At 37.3% G+C, this 21770-nt stretch overlaps 2 protein-coding genes across 2 annotated transcripts in view; both read right to left on the bottom strand.

Annotated features, from left to right (window-relative positions):
- Positions 1–4863: 4863 nt before the first annotated feature.
- Positions 4864–7425, bottom strand: PCDHB7 (protocadherin beta 7). The gene has a single exon (XM_011939681.1). It carries the CDS (start codon positions 7219–7221, stop codon positions 4864–4866), a length of 2358 nt encoding a protein of 785 aa, XP_011795071.1. The 5' UTR covers positions 7222–7425.
- A 14012-nt stretch (positions 7426–21437) lies between these two features.
- Positions 21438–21770, bottom strand: part of LOC105510145 (protocadherin beta-17-like) — a 2458-nt gene continuing 2125 nt past the window's right edge. The window contains exon 2 of the mRNA XM_011939776.1: positions 21438–21768. Within this exon, the coding sequence (XP_011795166.1) occupies positions 21438–21768 (331 nt within the window). The remainder of the gene's footprint in view (positions 21769–21770) is intronic.

Genomic DNA, 21770 nt, shown 5'->3' with positions numbered 1-21770 from the left:
ACTGTAACATTGCAATCAGTAGTAGTTCTAAAGAGGATAGTTAACCTATGCTTTATTAGAGAGTAATTTACTCCCTCTTTGTCACTTAGGTCTGAGAACTGTGAGTTTTTTACAACTTTCAAATTTTTGGAAAATGACTTCCCAAATAAGCAGATGTCAAGGTTGGGCCTGCCACAATTTTGAATTGTTTTTATCATGACAAGAATAATTTCTCTTTTATTCTACTTAAAAATCAGATATACTGAGATATAATTAAATACATATAATACAATCCACCCTTAAATATATGCACTTACTAAGTACCCAAGAAAAATTTAAAAAATACAATCTACCCATTTGAAATATATGATTCAGGACAGGTGCAGTGTCTTATATCTGTAATCCCAGTGCTTTGGGAGCCTGAGGCAGGCAGATCACGAAGTCAGGAGTTCGAGGCCAGCCTGGCCTACATAGTGAAGCCCCATCTCTACTAAAAATACAAAAATTATCTTGGGAGGCTGAGGCAGGAGAATCCAGGAGGTGGAGGTTGCAGTGAGCCGATATCACACCAACGCACTCCTGCCTAGGTGACAAAGCGAGACTCTGTCTCAAAAGTAAATCAATCAATAATATATATGATTCGTGGCTTACGATATATTCAGAGTTGTGCATCCACCATCACAATTTAGAATATTTTAATCACCTCAGAATAACTCTGTATCCTTTAACTATTACTCCTTACCCCCCACCAATTCCCTTATCCCTCCTGTGCTCAGCCGTGAGAAACCATTAATCTATTATTTGTCTCCATGGAGTTTCCTATTCTGGATCTTCATATTATGGAATAATATAACATTTGGACTTTTTTGACTGGCTTCTTTCTCTTAGTATAATGCTTTCAAGGTTCATCCAAGTTGTAGCATTTATCAATATTTAATTCAAATAATATTCCATTGTGTAGAATATGACATTTTGATTATCAGTTCGTCTGCTCATAGACATTTGGGTTGTTTTCACCTTTTTGGGTTATTATGAATAATGCTGCTATGGACATTCATGTATAAATGTCTATGTGGGTGATGTTTTCATTTTTTTTTCTTCTTTTTTTGAGATGGAGTCTAGCTCTGTCACCCAGGCTGCAGTGCAGTGGCATGATCTCAGCTGACTGCAACCTCTGCCCCTCAGATTCAAGCGACTCTTGTGCCTCGGCCTCCCAAGTAGCTGGGATTACAGGTGCCTCCCTTCTTGTATCCCCATGATCCTAGTAGCTAATATTTTTGTATTTTTGGTAGAGACGGGTTTTCACCACGTTGGCCAGGCTGGTCTCACACTCCTGACCTCAGGTGATCTGCATGCCTCAGCCTCCCAAAGTGCTGGGATTACAGGCATGAGCCACTGCACCCAGCCTAGTTTTCATTTCTTAAGAGTGGAATTTCTGGGTCATGTGATAATCCTGTTTATTCGAGGAACTGCCAACACTGTTTTATGAAGTGGCTACACCATCTTATATTCCCACCCGCAGCGTATTAGGATTTTGATTTTTCTTTCTCCCAATACTTGTTATCTGACTTTTTGATTAGAGTCGTTTTAGTGGGTGAGAAGTGGTATCTTGTACATTTGATTTGTCTTTCCCATATGACTAATAATGTTGAGTACCTTTTCATGTGTCTATTGGCCACTTGTATATCTATCTTGAAGAAATTTCTAGTTAGATTTTAGCCCATTTTAATTGGGTTATGTGTCTTTTTATAATTTAATTGCAAGAGTTCTTTATATATTCTAGATAAAAGTCCCTTATTAGATTTAGATTCTTTTGTTTGGGTTTTCTGTTTTCATAATTTAAATTGCAGTAAAGATTCACGATATCTTTCTCAATTTAATGTTTTTTGTTAATAACTTTAAGAATTTTGTTAATTTCCTTGCCTCGGGTTAAATCATCTAATCAATAAGGCCCAAACTGCTGGTATGAAGACCTTTATGTGCCTCTGGCCACAGGTGGTGCTGTGGCCAAACAGCCAATGTGTGGTAGTAGACAGTATAATGGCCAACCAAAGATGTCTATCCCCTAATTTCCCAAATCTGCAAATAGGTTACCTCATGTGGCAAAAGATACTTTGCAGATATGATTAACATGTTGAGGCTGCAGTGAGCTGTGATTGAACCACTGCACCCCAGCCTGGGTGACAGAGTGAGATCCCATCTCTAAAACAAGAAGAAAAAAGAAATTTTCGAAGGGGAGGTTGTCCTGTGTTATCTGAATGTGACAGAACACTTCCTGGCTATGCTCAGAGGGAATTATGACTATTGATGAATGGTCAGAGAAGATGCAATATTGTTGGCTTTGAGTATTGACAAAGGGGGCCATGAGCCAAGTAATGTGGGCAGTGTCTAGAAGAGAGAAGACAAAGAAATGTATTCTCCCCTAGAGTCACAGGAATGGAATGCACCCCTGCTGATGCCTTGATTTTAGCTTAATAAAACCCATATTAGACTTCTGATTTACAGAATTGTAAGCCAACACATTTTTATTGTTTTAAGCAATAAAGTTTGTGGCAATTTTTTACAGCAATAAGAGGAAATGAATACATAACATAAGTATGGATTCTCATGCACCCAGCAGCTGAGTCAACAAAAATTTATAATTTCTGTAAGAATAGCATTATCACAGCAATGTTGGAGAAAGTCTGATTCAGCTATAATGAGTCTTTTTTTCAGAATAAAGTCATTTATTACCCATACACATATATTTTCAGCATAATTTTTAGGAAGAGTTGTCAAAGGCATAAGGTTAATTTTAACAGCAAACAACTGGAGTCCCTCAGATTTTTTTTTATCTGAAATTCCCCAAATCTCTTAGTTATGAAGTGATAGGAATTCCTTCACAACATTGCCTATATTTTTCAGAAATTAGTTATTTCATTTATAATTAAAACTAAAATAACAACTACTTTTAAATGTTTCAAAAGAAACACATGTTTATACATATATAATATATATTATATATATTACAAATAAATATTTGGGTTAGCAGAAAAAGAATGAAGAAAGAGCACAATAAGTTCAATGCAACCATAGAGTAACTCTATTTCCTATTCAGGCTTTCAGACTATTCAGACTAATTTCTGCAGCAATGAATGTGACATATTGACAAGATGACAAGGTATGGGAATATAATCAGACTGATTCACTCAAAATGAATATCACTTATGATGTCTGTCTGATCCAACTTATTTAGGTCAGTGCTTCTATGAGGGCTTTGGGTTTAGTGGTCTACATCAGTGTGGACATCGGTGTAGAGACAAATACAAACTATAAACTAAAAGTTACATTTTTACATGAGAGTTTAGATCATGGAATAGAAGTAGAAATAATAGATACATTTCACTTTCTTGGAAAAACAATGCTACCAGTTAATGCCAATATAATATATTGGTTAAAAACTGGGGCATTAGATTTAGGTAGACTTAGATTGTATTTAATATTTTTCCTTATGTTGCTTGAGAATTACGAGCAAGTTACTTACCTTTCTAAGCCTCAGTGTTTTCATACATAAAAAAGGAGATAATATACCAATCCTATTATGGTTTGGGAGAAACTTTAAAAGATAACAAATGTAAGACACCCTGTATACCACTTTAAACTAAACTTTAACTAAATTAGAAATCAACAAGTAAAAGCTTAAAAAATCAGATTAAACTGTGTGTTTAAGATCTGTGCATTTTACTGTATATATAATATTTAAAGTAAAAATTGCAGTTCCTAAGTAAGAAAACAAAGTTCAGAAGTAGGTAATGCAGAGATTACATGACGACTCCATGGTCACCAGGGACTCTTGTATCTTTTAAGTTTTTTTTATACTATCTGTCATAATCCTTAATGTTTCGATCATTAGGGTCCAACATGGCTGTTGTACTAGCCATGACATACAGATTCCAGGCAACAAGGAGCACTTAGAGAAGGAAAAAGGGGGCCCCCTTCCTAGATGAATCATCTCCCTTTAAACAGTCTTCTTGGAAGTCAGTATAACACTCATACACACATCTCAGGGACTGCAACCCAGTCATACGTTCAGTTTCCCAACCAAGAAGGCTGGGAAAATGTATTGTTTTGACTAAGCAAACTAATGCCCTAAACGAAATCTGAGACCTGTTACTAAAGAGGAAAAGATAAATGGATATGGGAGGCCACTGCAAATTCCATCACAGAGGGTCAATATTTCTCCAAGGGGAAAAACTAATTTCATTACCGTGGTAAATACGGAGAAGGTTTCTTCCTATTTGAACACTACAGAAGTGGAAAGCAATTCAAAATAATTATATTAAAACATATACTGATATATTAATGAAAGGAAGCAAAATTATATAACCTTTTAAGAGAAATGTTCATCAAACAGCATCAAAGAAGATAAATACTATGAGGCAGAATAAAGCAGGAGCCAGACATTCTCACTGTACTAGCTCTCTTTCCTTCCTGCTCAGACTTCACTGTAACCTTAGTGCATTACTGCTCTGTATACACCTAATGAATTAAGAATTAAGAAGCAAATCAACAGGGAACTTCAACCGACTATGTAGAAGCAATTTCTCATTGTTTTTCCCACTTATCCACTACTTTTATTCCAAAACTAGTATTTTCAGATATTCCAGATATTCCAGAACTAGTATTTGTACAACTATTGACCTCATCAGTGTTTTGACTGGCAAGCTTTAAAACTATTCAAATTGGTATACTAATGAAGAAAAGACGAGATACCGTATTTAAAACAGCGACAACATGGAAAGTCCCACAGGAAAGTTTAGTATAATTTATAATTTATAGGAGGTTAACAGAAACACCATACTCTAAATTTATCATAAACATTAAAACATACAATATGAAAACTGATTATTTTAGTTGAACGCTGAAACCAAAATCATTTCTAAAGTTAGAGTTTTCTTCCATTTCTGGCTCAGGGCATTGGCCCTGAATATTGGGTAATATTGGCTTCAGAAATTTGAACTCGTTGGTCCCGGAATCTCCTGCCAGACACACCTCATACTGGTAGCTCTGGGATGGGGTCTCGGTGCCGCTCACATCCACCAGATATCCAGGAAAGGGGCCCTGAGGCACCAAGCAGCGACCCACAGAGGCAGCCCTGCTCCTCCTGCACAGCCGCACCGCCACGAACAGGAGCAGGGACAAGAGGAAGAGCGATGACACTGAGGCCAACGCCACCACCAGGTAAACAGTGAGCGATTCCGTCTGGGCCTGGGCTGGGGTCGCCTCTGGGAGCGGCAGGAAGGGCTGGGAGAAGCCGTCCACCAGGAGCACGTGTAGCGTGGCGGTGGCCGAGCGCGGAGGCTCACCATGGTCCCTGACCAGCACCACCAACCTGTGCTTGACCGCGTCGCGCTCGCTCAGCAGCCCTGCGGTGCGCACCTCGCCATTGTGCGCCCACACACCGAACAGCCCAGGCTCCGTGGCCTTGAGCAGCTGGTACGACAGCCAGGCGTTCTGGCCCGAGTCGCCGTCCACCGCCACCATCTTGGTCACCAGGTAGCCCGGCTCGGCCGCCCGGGGCACCAGCTTGGTGCAGGGAGCGGAGCCGTTCTGCAGCGGGTATAGCACAAAGGGCGAGTTGTCGTTGGCGTCCAGCACCAGCACGCGCACCAGCGCCTCGCTGCTCAGCGCCGGGGAGCCGTGGTCTGCAGCGCCCACGCGGAACTCGAACGCCTGCAGGGCCTCGTAGTCCAGAGACCAGAGGGCGAACAGGTGGCCGTTGTCCGCATTGATGGAGACCAAGGAGGCGAGAGGCAGGTGCGGATCCTGGGGCTGCATAGCGCTGACGCTGCCGATGTGCAGGGCGGGACTGTTGTTTTCGCGGACGAACAGGGTGTAGAAGGTTTGGGTGAAGGCGGGGGCGTTGTCATTGACGTCGGAGACCTGCACGGTTATGTTGTACTCGGTTTTCATCCTGGGTGTCCCCAAGTCGGTGACGGTGATGGTAATGTCGTACTCAGTGTTCCTCTCTCGATCCAAAGGTTTCTCTGTTACCAGAGTATAGAAGTTCTCTATTGATGGCTTCAGGATGAAGGGGAGATCGTCCTGGATGGAGCACGCTGTCTTTCCATTGTTCCCAGAATCTCTGTCTCTAATCCTAAAAACAGCCACGACTGTCTCAGATGAGTTTTCTGCAATTGGGCTAGTAAGTGAAGACCGGAGCAGCTCGGGTCGATTATCGTTTATATCTGTTACCTCAACCACCACAGTGCATTTTCCAGAAAGCCCGCCGCCGTCTTTGGCCTGAATAGTTAATGTGTAAGTTTGAATTGCCTCATAGTCCAGTTTCGCTTTAAGATGAAGATTACCAGATGTTGGATTGATTTGAAACGTTTTGAGAATTATTTCAGTGGCATAAGAAAATGCATAGGATATTTCCCCATTACTTCCGGTATCTAAATCTCTGGCTGACAAGGAGACAACCATGGAACCAACGGGGCTATTTTCGGGCACCTGCACTTTGTAAAGCGACCGCAGAAAATCAGGGGCGTTGTCATTTATGTCTAGAACCAGGATGCGTACGAGGGCGGTTCCTGATCTGGGAGGAGAGCCGCCATCTAAAGCGGTGAGGGTTAAACTGAACTCTGGTATCTCTTCCCGATCCAGCACTTGATTCAGCACCAATTCGGGATAGATATTCCCCTCCCCACTATCATGGACGTTAATATGGAAATAGGCATTGGGGCTGATGGTGTAGTTACTCAGGCTGTTGGTTCCAACATCTGAATCCTGTGCACTTTCTAGGAGAAATGCCGCCCCTGGAGTTGTATTTTCTAATATTTTCAAGGAAATCTCTCTGTCTAGAAATACTGGAGAGTGATCATTGATGTCTCTGACCCATAGTTCAGCATGGAAAATCTGAAAAGGTTTTTCCAATAACAACTGGAAAGGCAGCACACAGGGCTCTCTGGGGCCACACAGTTCCTCTCGGTCCAATTTCTCATTTAGAAGTAAATCACCAGTAAGCGGACTGAGCAGTAAAAATGGCAAGTTCTGGTCTGAAACAATTCTAGTTCCTCGGGCTCTCAGTTCCCCTACCCCTAACCCTAGATCTTCCGCCAAGTTGGTAAGAAAGGTGCCTCTCTCTGTTTCCTCCGCCACAAAATACCGAAGCGGTTCGGCGCCAGCCAAAGACATTCCCAGAAAAACACAAAGAAATACGACTTGCCTTTTCTGCACAGCACGCACTACTCTGGCCTCCATTCTTCCTTGGATCAGTCTTTCAAAATGACTTCCACTCAGTCTCCAGCAGCTCTCACAAATGGCAGCTGCCGAATCCCTTGAAATGAGCTGAATAATACCAATGTTTGTGGGGAAGGATCCTTACTTTCCCCCAATTCCTATTACCACCATTTCCTTTCCTACACTTCTCAGATTTCCTTCTTACTCTGAAATCTGTAACATCCTTTCTTTGGGAAGATATTTTTCTCTCTCTTTTTAGCCAGCAGCGCCACCTTGCGTTTTGTGGGTGTTATTCCCGTTATGAAGACTAGAGGAAAAAGATGGCGGATTGAAGGAATTCTGCAACAAGAGTGATTTTTCCCCGGGTTCTTTGCTGTTTCATTCCATCTTTATCCTCAAATGGTCACAGTAATGCTAGTAAGTAATAGCTGATGTCGTCTCCCCCTGTGATAATCTGGATTCGTAGAAGAATTAATTTATTGTCTTCTTAAATCTAGGGGCATGCAACTAAACTCTGGCTCCCCACCGAAATCCTAAGAAAACCTCCTATTTTAAAAATGGATAATAAAAATATATATGAGAAAATGAAGCCTCCTCCTTGAAGTCAACAAATATTCGTTGGGGACATTTTATTTATTTGTAAAGTATTTAACAATAATAACGTGAATATGGCAGAATAATTGACCTTTTTCCAATTTCTTGTGAATTAAACAATTATTCCACTTTCCAGGTCTTACTCTTTACCCGTGATATTTCTTGGAACACTTTCTGCCTTCCCCCAACCCAACCTTCGTCCTTCACCTGCTTTAAGTATTACATAGAAATTATTGTTCATCTATAATTCCAGTGACTAGAATCTCCAATATCCAATGAATACTCTTAAAATTAGTAGTAGCAAGTAGGTCAATCTTGCATTTGTGGAAGTGCTTCTAGCATTTCATCTTCGACTATGATGGTTGATCTCAATTTGGGGTAAATATTCCGTTTTTGAATCAAGAAAGTTTTCTTTTTATTCTTTCATATTTTGAAGTGATTTTTAATAGCTGTTGAAATAATGCAGTTATTCTTTAGTTTCTAAATTATTGAGTTATTGATATAAATGTCATTTAACCATAATGTATTATTGTTTTAGTGCACAAATAGATATGATGTGTCAACACGGTTTTAGGATTTTTCTAGTTAATGTTGTTTTCCTTGGGTGTGTTTGCCTTTTATGGCTTTGGTATTAAACTGTTATACTGGCATCATAGAATGTGTTTTATCTATTTTATCTATTCTATTGTATAAAATAGAAAATGTTTTATCTATTTTATACAATAGTTTTAATAATTATATTATTATATGTTTCTACATGCTTAATTCCAACTTGTCTTTCAAACTGGTTAGGTTTGGTGACTTCATTTGCAGTAGATCTATGACTACTATGTACATTTTACGTTTGGTTATTAATCTGTTCAGGTTTTGTATTTTAAGTAACTTGCATTTTATTTTGAAAATCATTTTATCTAGTTTGCAAATTTCTTGGCATGTTTTCATTGTGTTATTTACCTTTAATTGTATCCCTATTTTTATTAGTGATGTTTAACATTTTATCTCCTTTTTGTTCTTGCTGAGACTTGCAAGAGCTCTACTGATATTTTGAAATGCATTTTTTTCAAAATAATATGTGACCTTGGTCCAAAATGAAATAGCACTAAGAGGCTTATAATAAAATACAATGCTTTTCTGCCCTTTTCCGCCTCACTTTTCTTAGTTCCCCTCCTAAGAGGTAGCCATTTTAAAAGTTTTAGTTATCTCTTTAGTCACTAACCTGTTTTCTGATGTATTTTGATAAATTAATTTTAGAAATTATCAGTTGACTCCTTATTATGTTAGATTACATTTCAGTTATTTCAGATTTTCTTTTACTTACCATATATTGGGAACATTATTGTGCATTAATTATATTTTCTTTCTCAATTTTTTCTTGAAGTTAATAATTGTCTTGCCTTTTCATTTATTGATTTTTTTATCCCTATCACTTATTCATCCCACAGATACAATTGCCTCTCAGCACAATTTTCCCCATAGTCATTTCCATTCCTCCTGAGACTTCAATTTTTCTTTAAATAGGGCAGTTGCTTTCTATGCCTACTGCACAGCTATCATTCTGGATTTTTTCTTTGCTCTCATTCTTGGAATTCTTTGCCTTTTATTCTGGATGTGTTTGCTAGTTCTGGGATTTTATAACTTGCCCTTTTTCAGTTTACTCTGTGGAATTACTAGACCACATCCTCCAGTAAGTTCATATGATTGAAAAGATGATACAATGTTAAGAGGATTGCTAATGATATCCTTCAAAATCCCTGTCTCTTGAGTCAAACAGCTCCTTACTGGACTAGTTGTTCATTATGCCTGAGACTCAGTTGTCATCCTGAGATCATCCTTCAACATCACCCGGAGATTCATTTCACTTCTGTCCTGTTTTGGATCTTCTCATTTCTGTTTCTTCTGTCTTGAATTGGGCTCTCATTTTGATAGATATCTTCCAGTAGTTTTCAGAGAAGGGTGTTTCAGAGTTAAATGTTTTTGTGATCTTAAATGTACTAAAATGTTTTTATTCTACCCTCAAACTTGATTAGTAGTTTGACTAAGTATAGAGTTTTAGCTTGAAAATAATTTTTCTTCAGAATTTTTGTTTTGTCAATGAGATTTCCAAGTCAATCTGTTTGCTAAGAAGTCTAAAGCTAATCTTATTTCTTATCTTCTATATGTCATTGTCCCAAGAATTTTAAAATTAAACAATTACATGTTTTGGCTTGGGGTTATTTTCCATCCATTGTACAGTATAATTGATGAGACATTTCATCTAGGAAACTAATTTCCTCCTGATCTTAGAAATCTCCTTAAATTATTTCATTAATAATCTAACTCCCATTCCTTTTTTAGAATTTCTGTAATTCAGATGTTAGACCTCTGGTATGGTTTTCTAATTTCTTTATTTTTTTCTCTCCTACTTGCCATTTTAAAATATTTTTGCAGTATTTTCTTGAAGGTTTTCTTAACTTTGTTTTCAAGCCCTTATATTGAGATTTTTATTTTCTTATTAGGTTAGTATTTTCCTAGACTTGTCTCTTTTATTTAAAGAGCTCTCTTTTGGACTTATTTCTTAGATGCAGTAACTTCTTTTTTCATCTGATTATATTAATAATAGCTTTTCCCCCAAGTTTTCTTCTTGCTGCAGACTTTCCATTTTCTCCAAGTTACCTTTTTACTCTTTGCTTTTCTTTAATTTCTCTATGCCTTTTCAGAAACTTTCTTCATGTGTTTGTTCTTAATTTAATTTGGGAGACTACAGAGCTGAATGATGGCTCTGAGTAGGTTGGTAATTCTTGTCCACCTTGAGTTTTCATTCTAAAGTGAACTGGGAGCACTGATGGATGGGGAAAACTCAATGTCAGTGTGATTAGGTCTTTCCGGTTGGACTGGCCAGATTACCGCACTCTTTAAAATCCCCCATCCAAAAGAAAAAGATATAGATTGAAAAAGGTGAAGGATTAAGTGGGTGAAGAGGAGTACAGTTTTGCATCAGGATAGGCTAAGTTATGCTTCAATACCAAACAACTTCCCCAAATCTCAACAGCTTAACACAATGAAAGTTGATTTCTTTCTTATACTATATACCCTATATAGTTCAGCCTGGGGCCCTCCTCACAGCAGTCAGTCAAGGATCTAAACTTGTGAAGATTCCATCTTCACATATACTTCCGTGATCACTATAGTGGGAAAAGAAAATGTGTTAAACCGTGCCTCCAAAAACTTCAGCCCAGAATGGATATATGTCACTTCTCACATTTTATTAACCAAAGAAAATTACATGGCTACACATATTTAAAAAGAAATAGAATTGAAATTTTACCATATGTCCAAGAAGAGGAGAACCAAAATATTTGTAATTGGTTCTAATGACTATCATAGCATTTTAACAATCAACCAGAATTCAATATTTAGATGGTTATTTACTTTTGCTACCCATATTACCCATGCCCTCCATTTTGTTGGCAGCACCTCTCATATAATAACTCTGCTTTTTGTACTCATCAGAAAATAAAACTCCAGACTTATGTTAGGGTCAAGGGGATAGGCAGGTTACTCAGTGACTGGAGTGGGGAAATGTGATCTAACTGCTAGAGATTTAACTGCTTTACAGGGAGCTTTAACACAATCTTTTTTATTTGGCATGCTACCATCATTTCCAGAGGATCTAGGATTGACATTTCAGATGCCTCTATATGTCCCACCATCTAAACAGAATTGATTCTAGACCCACAGTCTAAACAGGATTGATTCTCAGCTCTTCCCATTTACACTACAACTGGTAGTTGATTTGTCAGGTCTACTAAATCATTCATCTGTTTTCCAACTTCTAAGAGTTTTCCCTGTTGTCTTCTATATTCTTCTCTTCATCCTTATTAAGTTTATGTTTCTGAAAATATCTGTTCACTTTTTCTTAGTGCATTTTTAGAGGGAGCCAAATGAAAGGTGCATGTCTCATACATCAGTTATACATAGAACCTAAAATATCCTTGGCTTTTTCAAAGAAATAACTTTTTGTTTAATTGGTCAAATATTATGTGATTTTATTCTGTATAATCAATTTGTGCTTTTATATTTTTAATTCATTCCTTTAATTTTCCTTATTTTAAAAAATTCTTGTTTTGATTTTGAGTCATTTACTTTGTCCCTTTTTTCTCAATAAACCTTGATTTCTAAAATATGCATGTAAGTCTTACATTTTTCTCTATTCACCTTTTTACTCTTACCTTAAATATCACTTTATTAAAGAAGCTTCTTATATCAGCTAGAATTATATTCTATATAACTTATAGATCTATGTTCTATATCAAATTAGCCTGAGGTTACAGACAAAGTCATAATAACAATGACTTAAACAAAATATAAAAGAAGGCTAATGGCTGAAATGCACTCCATGATATCTGGGACCCAGTCTCGTTCCATCATTGATTTGCTATCTTCAGGACATGGCCTTTACTTCATTGTCCAATATAGTTGCCTAATAACCAGTCATTACATCCCCATTCATGCCAACAAAAAGAGGAAGGAAAGGGTGTGCTTTCATTTTTTAAAAAGATTATTTCCGTAAGGTACTACTCCGTGGCACTTGTGCTTTTATCTCACAGTCTATGATTGAGTTACAAGATGACACCTGGCTTCAAGAGAAGTTGAAGAATATAATCTATAGCTCACATACCTACATAAGCAGCTAAAATCAGAAGTATATTAGTAATAAATAAGGGGAGAATGTATATTTGGGTTAAAGTAGCCATCTATATCATACCCACTTAGACCTGACCTATTGCCCCAACTGCCCACTAGGAACAGATAGGGTCAAAAAAGTTATCTGGTTCAGAGCAGTTATTAAAGGAACATATGACTGCCTCTCTCCTTGTTGGTGGTGTGGCTTGTATCCAAAAGAATTCTTGTTCACTGAATGCTAAGCCTAGGAAGCAATAGAGAAATTAATTCAAGTGCTAGACAAGGCCTTTTGAACAAATAATGTTTCCCCAGTGTGCTATATGGAATATGCCATTAATTCCTATTTCATTTTATAAATTTTTTAAAAATTCAGGATCTAGAAAGCATAAAACTCCGTTTTTCAGACTTCTTAGAATTATTATTCTGGATGTAAATTAGGTTTTACCAATGAGATTCCTTCATGTGAGTCTTAGAATACAGGCAAAGGTTGTCTTCCACTGTTCACCAATAAGGTCAGAAAGATATGAATGCTTGCAGCCAAGTCAGCATTCCTCTGTCTAGCCATCACCTTCATAGGGAACTGGAGACCACTGTGGCATCCAGACACTCTGTGCCGGTGTGTAACCATCAGTTTTGGAGGTGGGAGAGGGCACTGTGGGAGCAACAACTTTGGTAGTAGTAGTAGCATCAGCTTCCTGATTCCTGTGCTGCAGCTGTGGTCATATGCCTTCAAAACCATTTCAGTGCTGACTCTCTTACTTCCGCTTTTCCAGTTCTTCCAGTGATTTTATACAAGCATCTAAGTCCTTGTAGCTGATATGGTTTTTGGTTTTGGTTAGAGACACACAGAGTGGTTTTTGGTTTTTGTCCTGAACTGTGAATAATTCATCCAAACTCAAAATTTTATTCCTTCACTCAAATTATAAGTAATAGGAGCCTCTCAATTAGAGTTCGTAAAAGAAAAAAAAACTGTGAAACATAAAATCATCAAAGCTTTAAGGCACTAGTCCCTTAATCTGATACAACTTAGTTTAAGAATAGGGGAGAATAAAAAATTTCTGATGTACTCCTGAGAGACTAAGGATAAAAGTGTTTGATAAATTTGATGTATATCTTTTTTAGAAAGCAGAGCATGGTCTGAAGGTGAATAAAAATCTTTCTTCCTCCATGTGTAACACAGTAAGTCAAAATTAGTTTTAAAAATGTATTATTTGTAAAGAAATAAGAAAGGGCTCAACATCACATTATAAACGTTAAAAATGAAAGCTGGGTCACATATTTTAAATGACATATTATTAGGTGAACAAAGCAAGTATCAAATACTGCAAATAATAAATGGGTATTTTATAAAGATAAAGAAATAAAATATTTTGTTATGTTTAGGCTTACTAAGCCAGATAAAATAACAGACTGAAATTTTTTTATTACTTTATTCAACATTCATTCACCTATATTTATTTCAATACAGCCATGTGCTGCATAACGATGTTTGGTCAACCATGGATGGTATATACAATGGTGGTCCTGGAAGATCATAATGGAACTGAAAAGTTTTTGTTTCCTAGTGATGCCATACCTATAGTAATGTCATAGTGCAATGCATTATCTGTTCTATGTTTAGATACGCAAACACCATTGTGTTATAATTTTATCTAGTAGTCAGTACAGTAACATGATGTACAGGTTTGCAGCCTAGGAACAATAGGCTATACTGGGTATCCTAGGTGTGTATAGTAGGCTACATTATCTAGATTTGTGTAAGTACACTCTATGATGTTGGAACAATAATGAAATTGCCTGATGACACAGTTTTCAGAATGTATTTCTGCTATTAAGCAATGAATGGCTGTGTATATTTTTCTAAGCCCATAAGATAAAGAGCCCTCTCTGAGAAGAGAGTACTGTCTAGTGGAGAGGGGGAGATTATTGATTTGTCTGAGCAGAGTACTCAGTTGATGAAATATTGGATTCAATGTATGCAAAGGAAAAATAGCCTAATTAATACATAATTGAAATGGTGGAAAAACTGAATCTTCAGGTTGAATAAACATTAGACAGACCTTGTCATTTCTGAAAATGATACTATTGATAATTCATATGACCCTCCTAAGGAAAACAAACTATAATGGACAAAACTTAAGAAAAAACTTCAAAACTAATGAAGAGCCAAAAACATAGTAGAAAATGGCAGAAAAAGCCCAATTTCTTATGGAAGCCTGTAATAGAGGGGTAAACAGAGTATCAGAACAACACTTCTCATGCTCTCAGGGAATTTAAGAATATTTGTACTCAGGCTTTGATGTGAAGCTATGTGGGATTAAAGAAATATAAATCAAGGCTCAGGTGTAACCACAGTTGCAGCGTATTATAGAAGTATCCTCTTCATGTTAAGGGACCCCTCAGGGATACATCCATAATGTAAATACAGTGTAAACACCAGCAATCTAAACCTGCCCTCAGCCTCCAACTCCAGGGAATTACATAGAAATCTGCCTGATGTTAAGCAGAGCAGAAGACAAAGAAAAAAAAAAACATGCCTGGGAAGTTGTATCTACATATTGGGTGTGTGTGTATTGAGATGGGGTCTTACTATACTGCCTAGGTGGGTACAGAACTCCTGAGCTCAAGTGATCTTCCCACCTCAGCCTCCTGAGTAGCTGGGACTACAGGTGCGCACCACTGCACCTGGCCCTCTTGTGTATTTGTATTTTGAATATATATAGGTTGAGATGCAAGGAGCCTCAAGCCATTTAATTAATTTGTGATGGTCCACTATTGATAGTGTTTCCAATATCCTGGTTGAAACAAATGAAAATCTATTTTGAAAGATGGAACATGTGCAACCTAGGCCTTGTAGATACCCCACGAATAAATTTTCAAGGGCAATCAACCATGCACGTCCTACAAAGAAACAAAGACATCGTGAATGGGAAGGAGCAGAAACAAAATAGAGTAGGCATAGGCCCACACAAACTTCAGATATTAGAACTATAAGGCAGATTTTAAAACAAAATATACTTACCATATATAAATAAATGATATACTTGAAAATATCTGCATGAGCAGATTGAAAAGGCACACGGAGTTCCAGGGAAAAGTAATGTGTAATTACCATAATCAAGACACAATCTGATAAAGATAATGAATTTCAAGGATAGAAAACAAGTTACCTACAGGTGAAGCAAACAGGCTTCAGAATTTCCCTGAGCAACATTTCATACGAAAACAGAATGGAAATGTCTACAAGATTCTGAGGGAAATAAATTATGGCTCAACTATTTTATACGTAGCCAAGCTGTTGCTCAAGTACAAAGACAACAATGCAGCAAACAGGAAAGAATTCATTAAACCTTGTGCTAGTACTGATGAATTCTTACTGAAAAAAATACTACTTAAGGATAAAAATCAAGTGACTTATAGATGACTGTAGAAACTATGATAGAAGAATTAATGTTATATTTGATGTCAACAAATCTTTGAGGAAAAGAAAATCCACTAAAAATTTTATACCCTGCTAAATTGTATTTCTCAAGCATGTGAAAAAATACAGCACCTATGAACTCTTATCTAAAGACTGACATCTGATGAAATCAAGCAAATCAAGCGATAAAACAATATAAATGATTCAGGTACAGGAAAATTAGCACAATATGACTGACAGTAAGGACTGCATTTTACTCCAGTTTGAGCACACTAGTTTTTCTCAATTTTTTCCTGAAACTTTATGTAAATGATAGAGGGCAAGGGTTTAAAATAAACAAAGTTATAAAGACAAAAATAATGGGAAGAGAGTAAACCGTAGGGGAGAGAAGTCACAAAAATTTTGGAAGATGCGAAGCACACAGACAATTGGTAACTGACAGTTTTATTTTTGCTCTCAAATGAAAAGAAGGAAAGTTAGTATGAAAATCAAATCCAGCCAAAGTAATAATCCAGAATGAGGACCCAGGGAGAGGCTAAAAACAACACTGGCTGAAAATATATATAAGGAGTATTTAGATCTGAGAATTCCTTTCCTAGTCAGTGAAGCAAGGCACTTTCCCTTTTCTCATCATGGCAGAAAATTGGAGGTGTAATATCCATAGTGGTTTAATAGGAAGGGCTCTGGACTAAAGGACAACAGCACAACTTAGGCAGGACTGAGATCTTAGTGAGAAAGTGGGTTAAAAAAAATTAAGACACTTTCTCTCAAACCAAGGAGCTTACAAAGTAGTAGGTGTCAAGTTTATAGTAACTTCCATCCTACCCATCCTTACTGAATTCCTCTCTGAAGAACAATGTAAGCCCAAGAGAGACGACTTACAGATATTGACATTTTTTCTCCAAATAAAATGTTTCCTGTTTTGTTACCCTAAGGTGAGGTCCACCACTCAGTCAGTCTCACCCAAACATACAATGTTTATCAGCTTTTAAGTGCCTTATTTTGTCAAAGGAAAACATAGCCTTGACACGGTGGCTCACGCCTGTAATCCCAGCACTTTGGAAGGCTGAGATGGGTGGATCACCTGAGGTCAGGAGTTTGAGACCAGCCTGGCCAATATGGTGAAACCCCATCTCTAATAAAAATACAAAAAAACCAGCCGGGCGTGGTGGCAGGCGCCTGTAATCCCAGCTACTCAGGAGGCTGAGGCAGGAGAATCACTTAAACCCAAGAGGCGGAGGTTGCAGTGAGCTGAGATTGCACCACTGCACTCCAGTCTGGGCTACAGAGCAAGACTCTGTCTCAAAAAAAAGAAAACAATACATGATTGGGCTAATCAAAATTTTAAAAAATCTTTTTTACTTCAAAGGACACTACCAATAAAGTGAAAACACAATTCAGAGAATGGCAGAAAGAATTTGTAAATCATGTATCTGATAAGAGTCTAGTATCCAGAATATATAAAGAACTACTAACATTCCACAATGAAAATATTTTAAAAATTAGGTTAGATAACTGGCAAAGAATTTGAGTATACATTTCTTTAAAGAAGATATTCAAATGAACAATAAACATATGAAGAGAAATATAACATCATTAGTCATCTAGGAAATGCAATTCAAACCACAATCGGATACTACTTCACACCTTCTAAGATGGCTATAATAACAAAAAAATAAGTGTTGGTGAGGATGTAGAGAAATTGGAACCCTCATACACTGTTAAGAGGAAAGTAAAATGGTATAGCCACTTTGGAAAGCAGTTTGATAATTCCTCCAAAAGTTTTATATAGAGTCAGTATGTGACCCAGTAATTCCAATCCTAGGTATACACCCAAGAGAAATGAAAACATGTTCACACAAAAACCCATACATGAATGTTCCTAGCAGCATTATTCATAATAGCCAAATTGTGAAAATAAACCCAAATGCCCACCAACTGATGAACAAACAAAATGTGGTACATTCATACAATGGGATATTTTTTAGCCATAGAAAAGAACGAAGTGTTGATGCATGCTACAACATGAATGAACCTTGAAAACATTATGTTAAGTGAAAGAAGCCAGACATAGTCTATGATTCAATTCACATGAAATGTCTAGAATAGGCAAATCCAAAGAAACATAAAGTTGATTAGTGGTTTCCAGGGGCTGGAAGGAGGAGGGAATGGGGAATGACTGCTTATGCATAACAGGTTTCTTTTTTGTGCTGATGAAAATGTGAAACATGTTCTGGAATTAGATAGTGGTAATAACTGTACAGCCCTTGGAATATACTAAAAACCACCAAACTCAATTTTTTAAAAAGTGAATATTATGGTATGTGAATTATATCTCACCAAAGAATTTTAAAACTGCAAGGTTACTATATAAATAAATATGCAGAGACCAAGAAAAAGCTTTTTGAAAGTAAAACGATGATAGCAAAAGCTCAAAATTCAGCCATGGAGGAAATTTACCGGAATCCAGGAAAATAAAGACAGAAGATAGAACAAGGATAAGAAAAATTAAATATCAAACCAAGTTACTATACAACTAACAGAAATTGCAGAATAAAAAACCAAAAACCATTTAGTAGAGGAAATAATTTTTTAATTAAAAAAAACCCTAACAAGCCTGTTCTAGTCTGAAGAACATGTCTCAAGATTGGCAAGTCTCACTGAGTAACTAGTGCAATAAAAGACCAAAATTCTTACACTATGACACAATGATGACATTCTAGAACACTGGAGATACGTACAAGAACCTTAATGTATCTGGAGTAGGGTTTCTCAGCCTCAGCACTGTTGGCAGCTGTGACCGTCAAAAATGTTTGCAGACATTGCCGAATGTTTGATAATTGCCAGACATTTACCAAAGATGGCAAAATTGCCATTGGTTGAGAATCAGGGATCTAGAAGGAAAATAAAGTTTCTCAGAAAAGAGTGGGTAATCAGAATGTTGATGATCATCTCAACTTTGGTGATTAGAAGACAGCAGAGGAATGTCTTTAAAATACTAGCAGCAAATAATTCCTAACCTATAATTCCACACCCAACAAAATCTTCAAATAGACATTTGAGTTTCTGACATCTGAAATTTTTTATATTCAAGCAATCAAAAGATTTATTACCAAATATTCTTCTGACAGTTAAGGGAGAAAACCAAACAAGAGGAAGATGTAACATCCAGAAGAGGAAATCAAATGGAAGAGGAAGATAAATTCCCAAGTTAGTGGGAAAAGCAAACTGCCAGCTGTGCAGTAGGTCTAGAGAGCAAACAATGTACAATGGAACAAGACTCTGAATAGCTCCAGGATGGCTCCAGGAGAAAAGAATAGAACCAATAGATTTCTTTATGAGTTTAACTTAAGCTTCAGACATTACAAAATTTGTGGATAATTTTTAAAAATGTACATAGAAAAGTAGTTGGAAAAGAAGGCAATTATGACCTTAAAGGTAAAAAATAGGCTTTTTGCTTTTACTCTTAAGGCTTAGGTGTAAGTAACATTTTTATGGTGAAAATTATGTAAACATTATCTAAACAGAATTTTGATATTGCAAGGTAGAGGAAATGTGCAAGTTGTGTGTGTGTCTGTGTGTGTACCCCTTAAAAACTGGATATCTAAAACTGGGATTTGAGAAAAAGCACTTTATAAGCATATGTGATTTTAAAAGTAGGGAAGTAAATATGGGAAAACACATAAGAGCATCAAAAGTGGTTACCCTGGGCAGTCAGACTTGAATAAAATTGGGGAAAAAAAGTAGCATTATATGACTTTTAAATTAAAATTTAAAAATTTTGAAATGCTGGCCAGGTGTGGTGGCTCACACCTGTAATTCCAGCACTTTGGGAGGCCAAGGTGGGTGAATCACCTGAGGTCAGGAGTTCGAGATCAGCCTGACCAACATGGTGAAACCCCATCTCTACCAAAAATACAAAATCAGCCAGGCACGGTGACGCCCGCCTGTCATCCCAGGTACTTGGGAGGCTGAGGCAGGAGAATCGCTTGAACTCGGGAGGTGGAGGCTGCAATGAGCCAAGATCGTGCCACTATACTCCAGCCTGGGCAATAAGAGTGAAACTCTGTCTAAAAAAAAAAAATGAAATGCCTAAACAATTATGGCAAGTATTCTTTCAAAATACATTGTAAATGTTGTAAGTATTGATAAGGTAATATATATTTAATTCTAAAAGGATAAGTAAGGTTAAGAAAGAAGAGAAAGGGTATAAAATGTTTATTTGCTCATTTTTAAGCAGGTGGTTAAGTAATGCTAATGTCTTAATATGCATCTAATCTTGCTTTTTAACCTTTACAGGGACTACTTATCAAAGCTTAAGCAAGTTCTATAGTTTCACACTTCATTTTATTGTATTCAATATGATCATTTTAATCAGAAGCTATCAGTTTATTATAGATCCATTTTATAAAATTATTTTCATCTATTTATTCTTATATGCATCCATTGAAATATTTTAGAATGATGTTGACTTAATGAAATTAGTTCTGCTGGTGGAATAATGATGCTAATTTGCTTTCTTTTGTACTTACTCTATGTTTGAATCATGTTTGTTTGTTTGTTTGTTTGTTTGTTTATTTTTGAGATGGAATCTCTCTCTGTCACCCAAGCTGGACTGCAGTGGCATGATCTCAGCTCACTGCAATCTTCGCCTCCCAGGCACAAGGAATTCTCCTGCCTCAGCCTCCCAAGTAACTAGGATTACAGGCGCTCACCACCATGACCAGCTAATTTTTGTATTTTTAGTGGAAATGGGCGCCAGGCTGGTCTCGAACTCCTGACCTCAGGTGATCCACCCACCTCGGCCTCCCAAAGTGCTAGGATTACAGGTGTGAGCCACTGCACTCCGGCTGCTATATATTATTTTAAAAGAAGGAGAATCATTATTTACATACCAAAGCCATTTATTATTTTTAAAAAAAGCAATCACAAGTCAACCAACCTTTTTTCTATTATTCTTTCATTAATAGGAGTTGAATCCTTTAGAGTAACAACCGATGGTCTATACATATCAATTTTGAAAGAAAAAATTCAAGAGAGAAAACATCACCTAGGTAAAATATTGGTTCATTTGAGGGAAGAGTAGTGTTTTTGAAACAACACAACAGAAATTGCAACAATTTACAAGATTACTAAAATTTTTGCATAAATGAGAAGTATTTTTTAAACTAAAAGCTGTGATTTACAATAGACTTAGAGTCATGCTGATGATAATCAGAAAGTTAGAAACACCATTCTCTTAATCATAACGTATCAATGAACAAGTTCAAATATTGGGAACCTGAAAACACCTGTGAGTTCCAAAATCTGACCAAACAAAAACAACAACCCTAGGAAACACCATTTATCTGCTATTATGTGCACATGCTATAACTAACGTAGCTGACAACCACCACAACAAAAATTAGAGGGAATGGAAAATAGTCCAGCAGGTTGAAATAGCTATAAATATAACAGCCATTACTAATGTGTGAATATGTGACTCTGTGTGAATGAGAGAATTGGGAACTTACAGATGAATAGTGAATTCTATGATTTATCACAACCTGTTGTCAGATTCCTAATTGAACCCAAAATCATTCCTGGAGTTGGAGTTTGCCTCGCTGTCCCTGCCAGTCCCTTCAGCCAAGAAGTTGGGAAGTATCGGTTTAAGAAACTTGAACTGGCTCTCAGAACTTTCTGCCAGGTAAACTTCATACTGATAATTCTGGGACAGGGTCCCGGTGCCGCTCACGTCCACCAGATGTCCTGGAAAGGGGCCCTCGGGCACCAAGTAGCGACCTACCGAGGCCGCCCTGCTCCTCCTGCACAGCCGCACCGCCACGAACAGGAGCACCGACAAGAGGAACAGCGACGACACCGAAGCCAACGCCACCACCAGGTAGACGGTGAG

This window comes from Colobus angolensis, unplaced genomic scaffold (genome assembly GCF_000951035.1).
Source record: "Colobus angolensis palliatus isolate OR3802 unplaced genomic scaffold, Cang.pa_1.0 Scaffold183, whole genome shotgun sequence".
Lineage (NCBI taxonomy): Eukaryota > Metazoa > Chordata > Mammalia > Primates > Cercopithecidae > Colobus > Colobus angolensis.
Note: the sequence above shows the minus strand (reverse complement) of the source record. Positions and strands in the feature narration are given on the sequence as shown.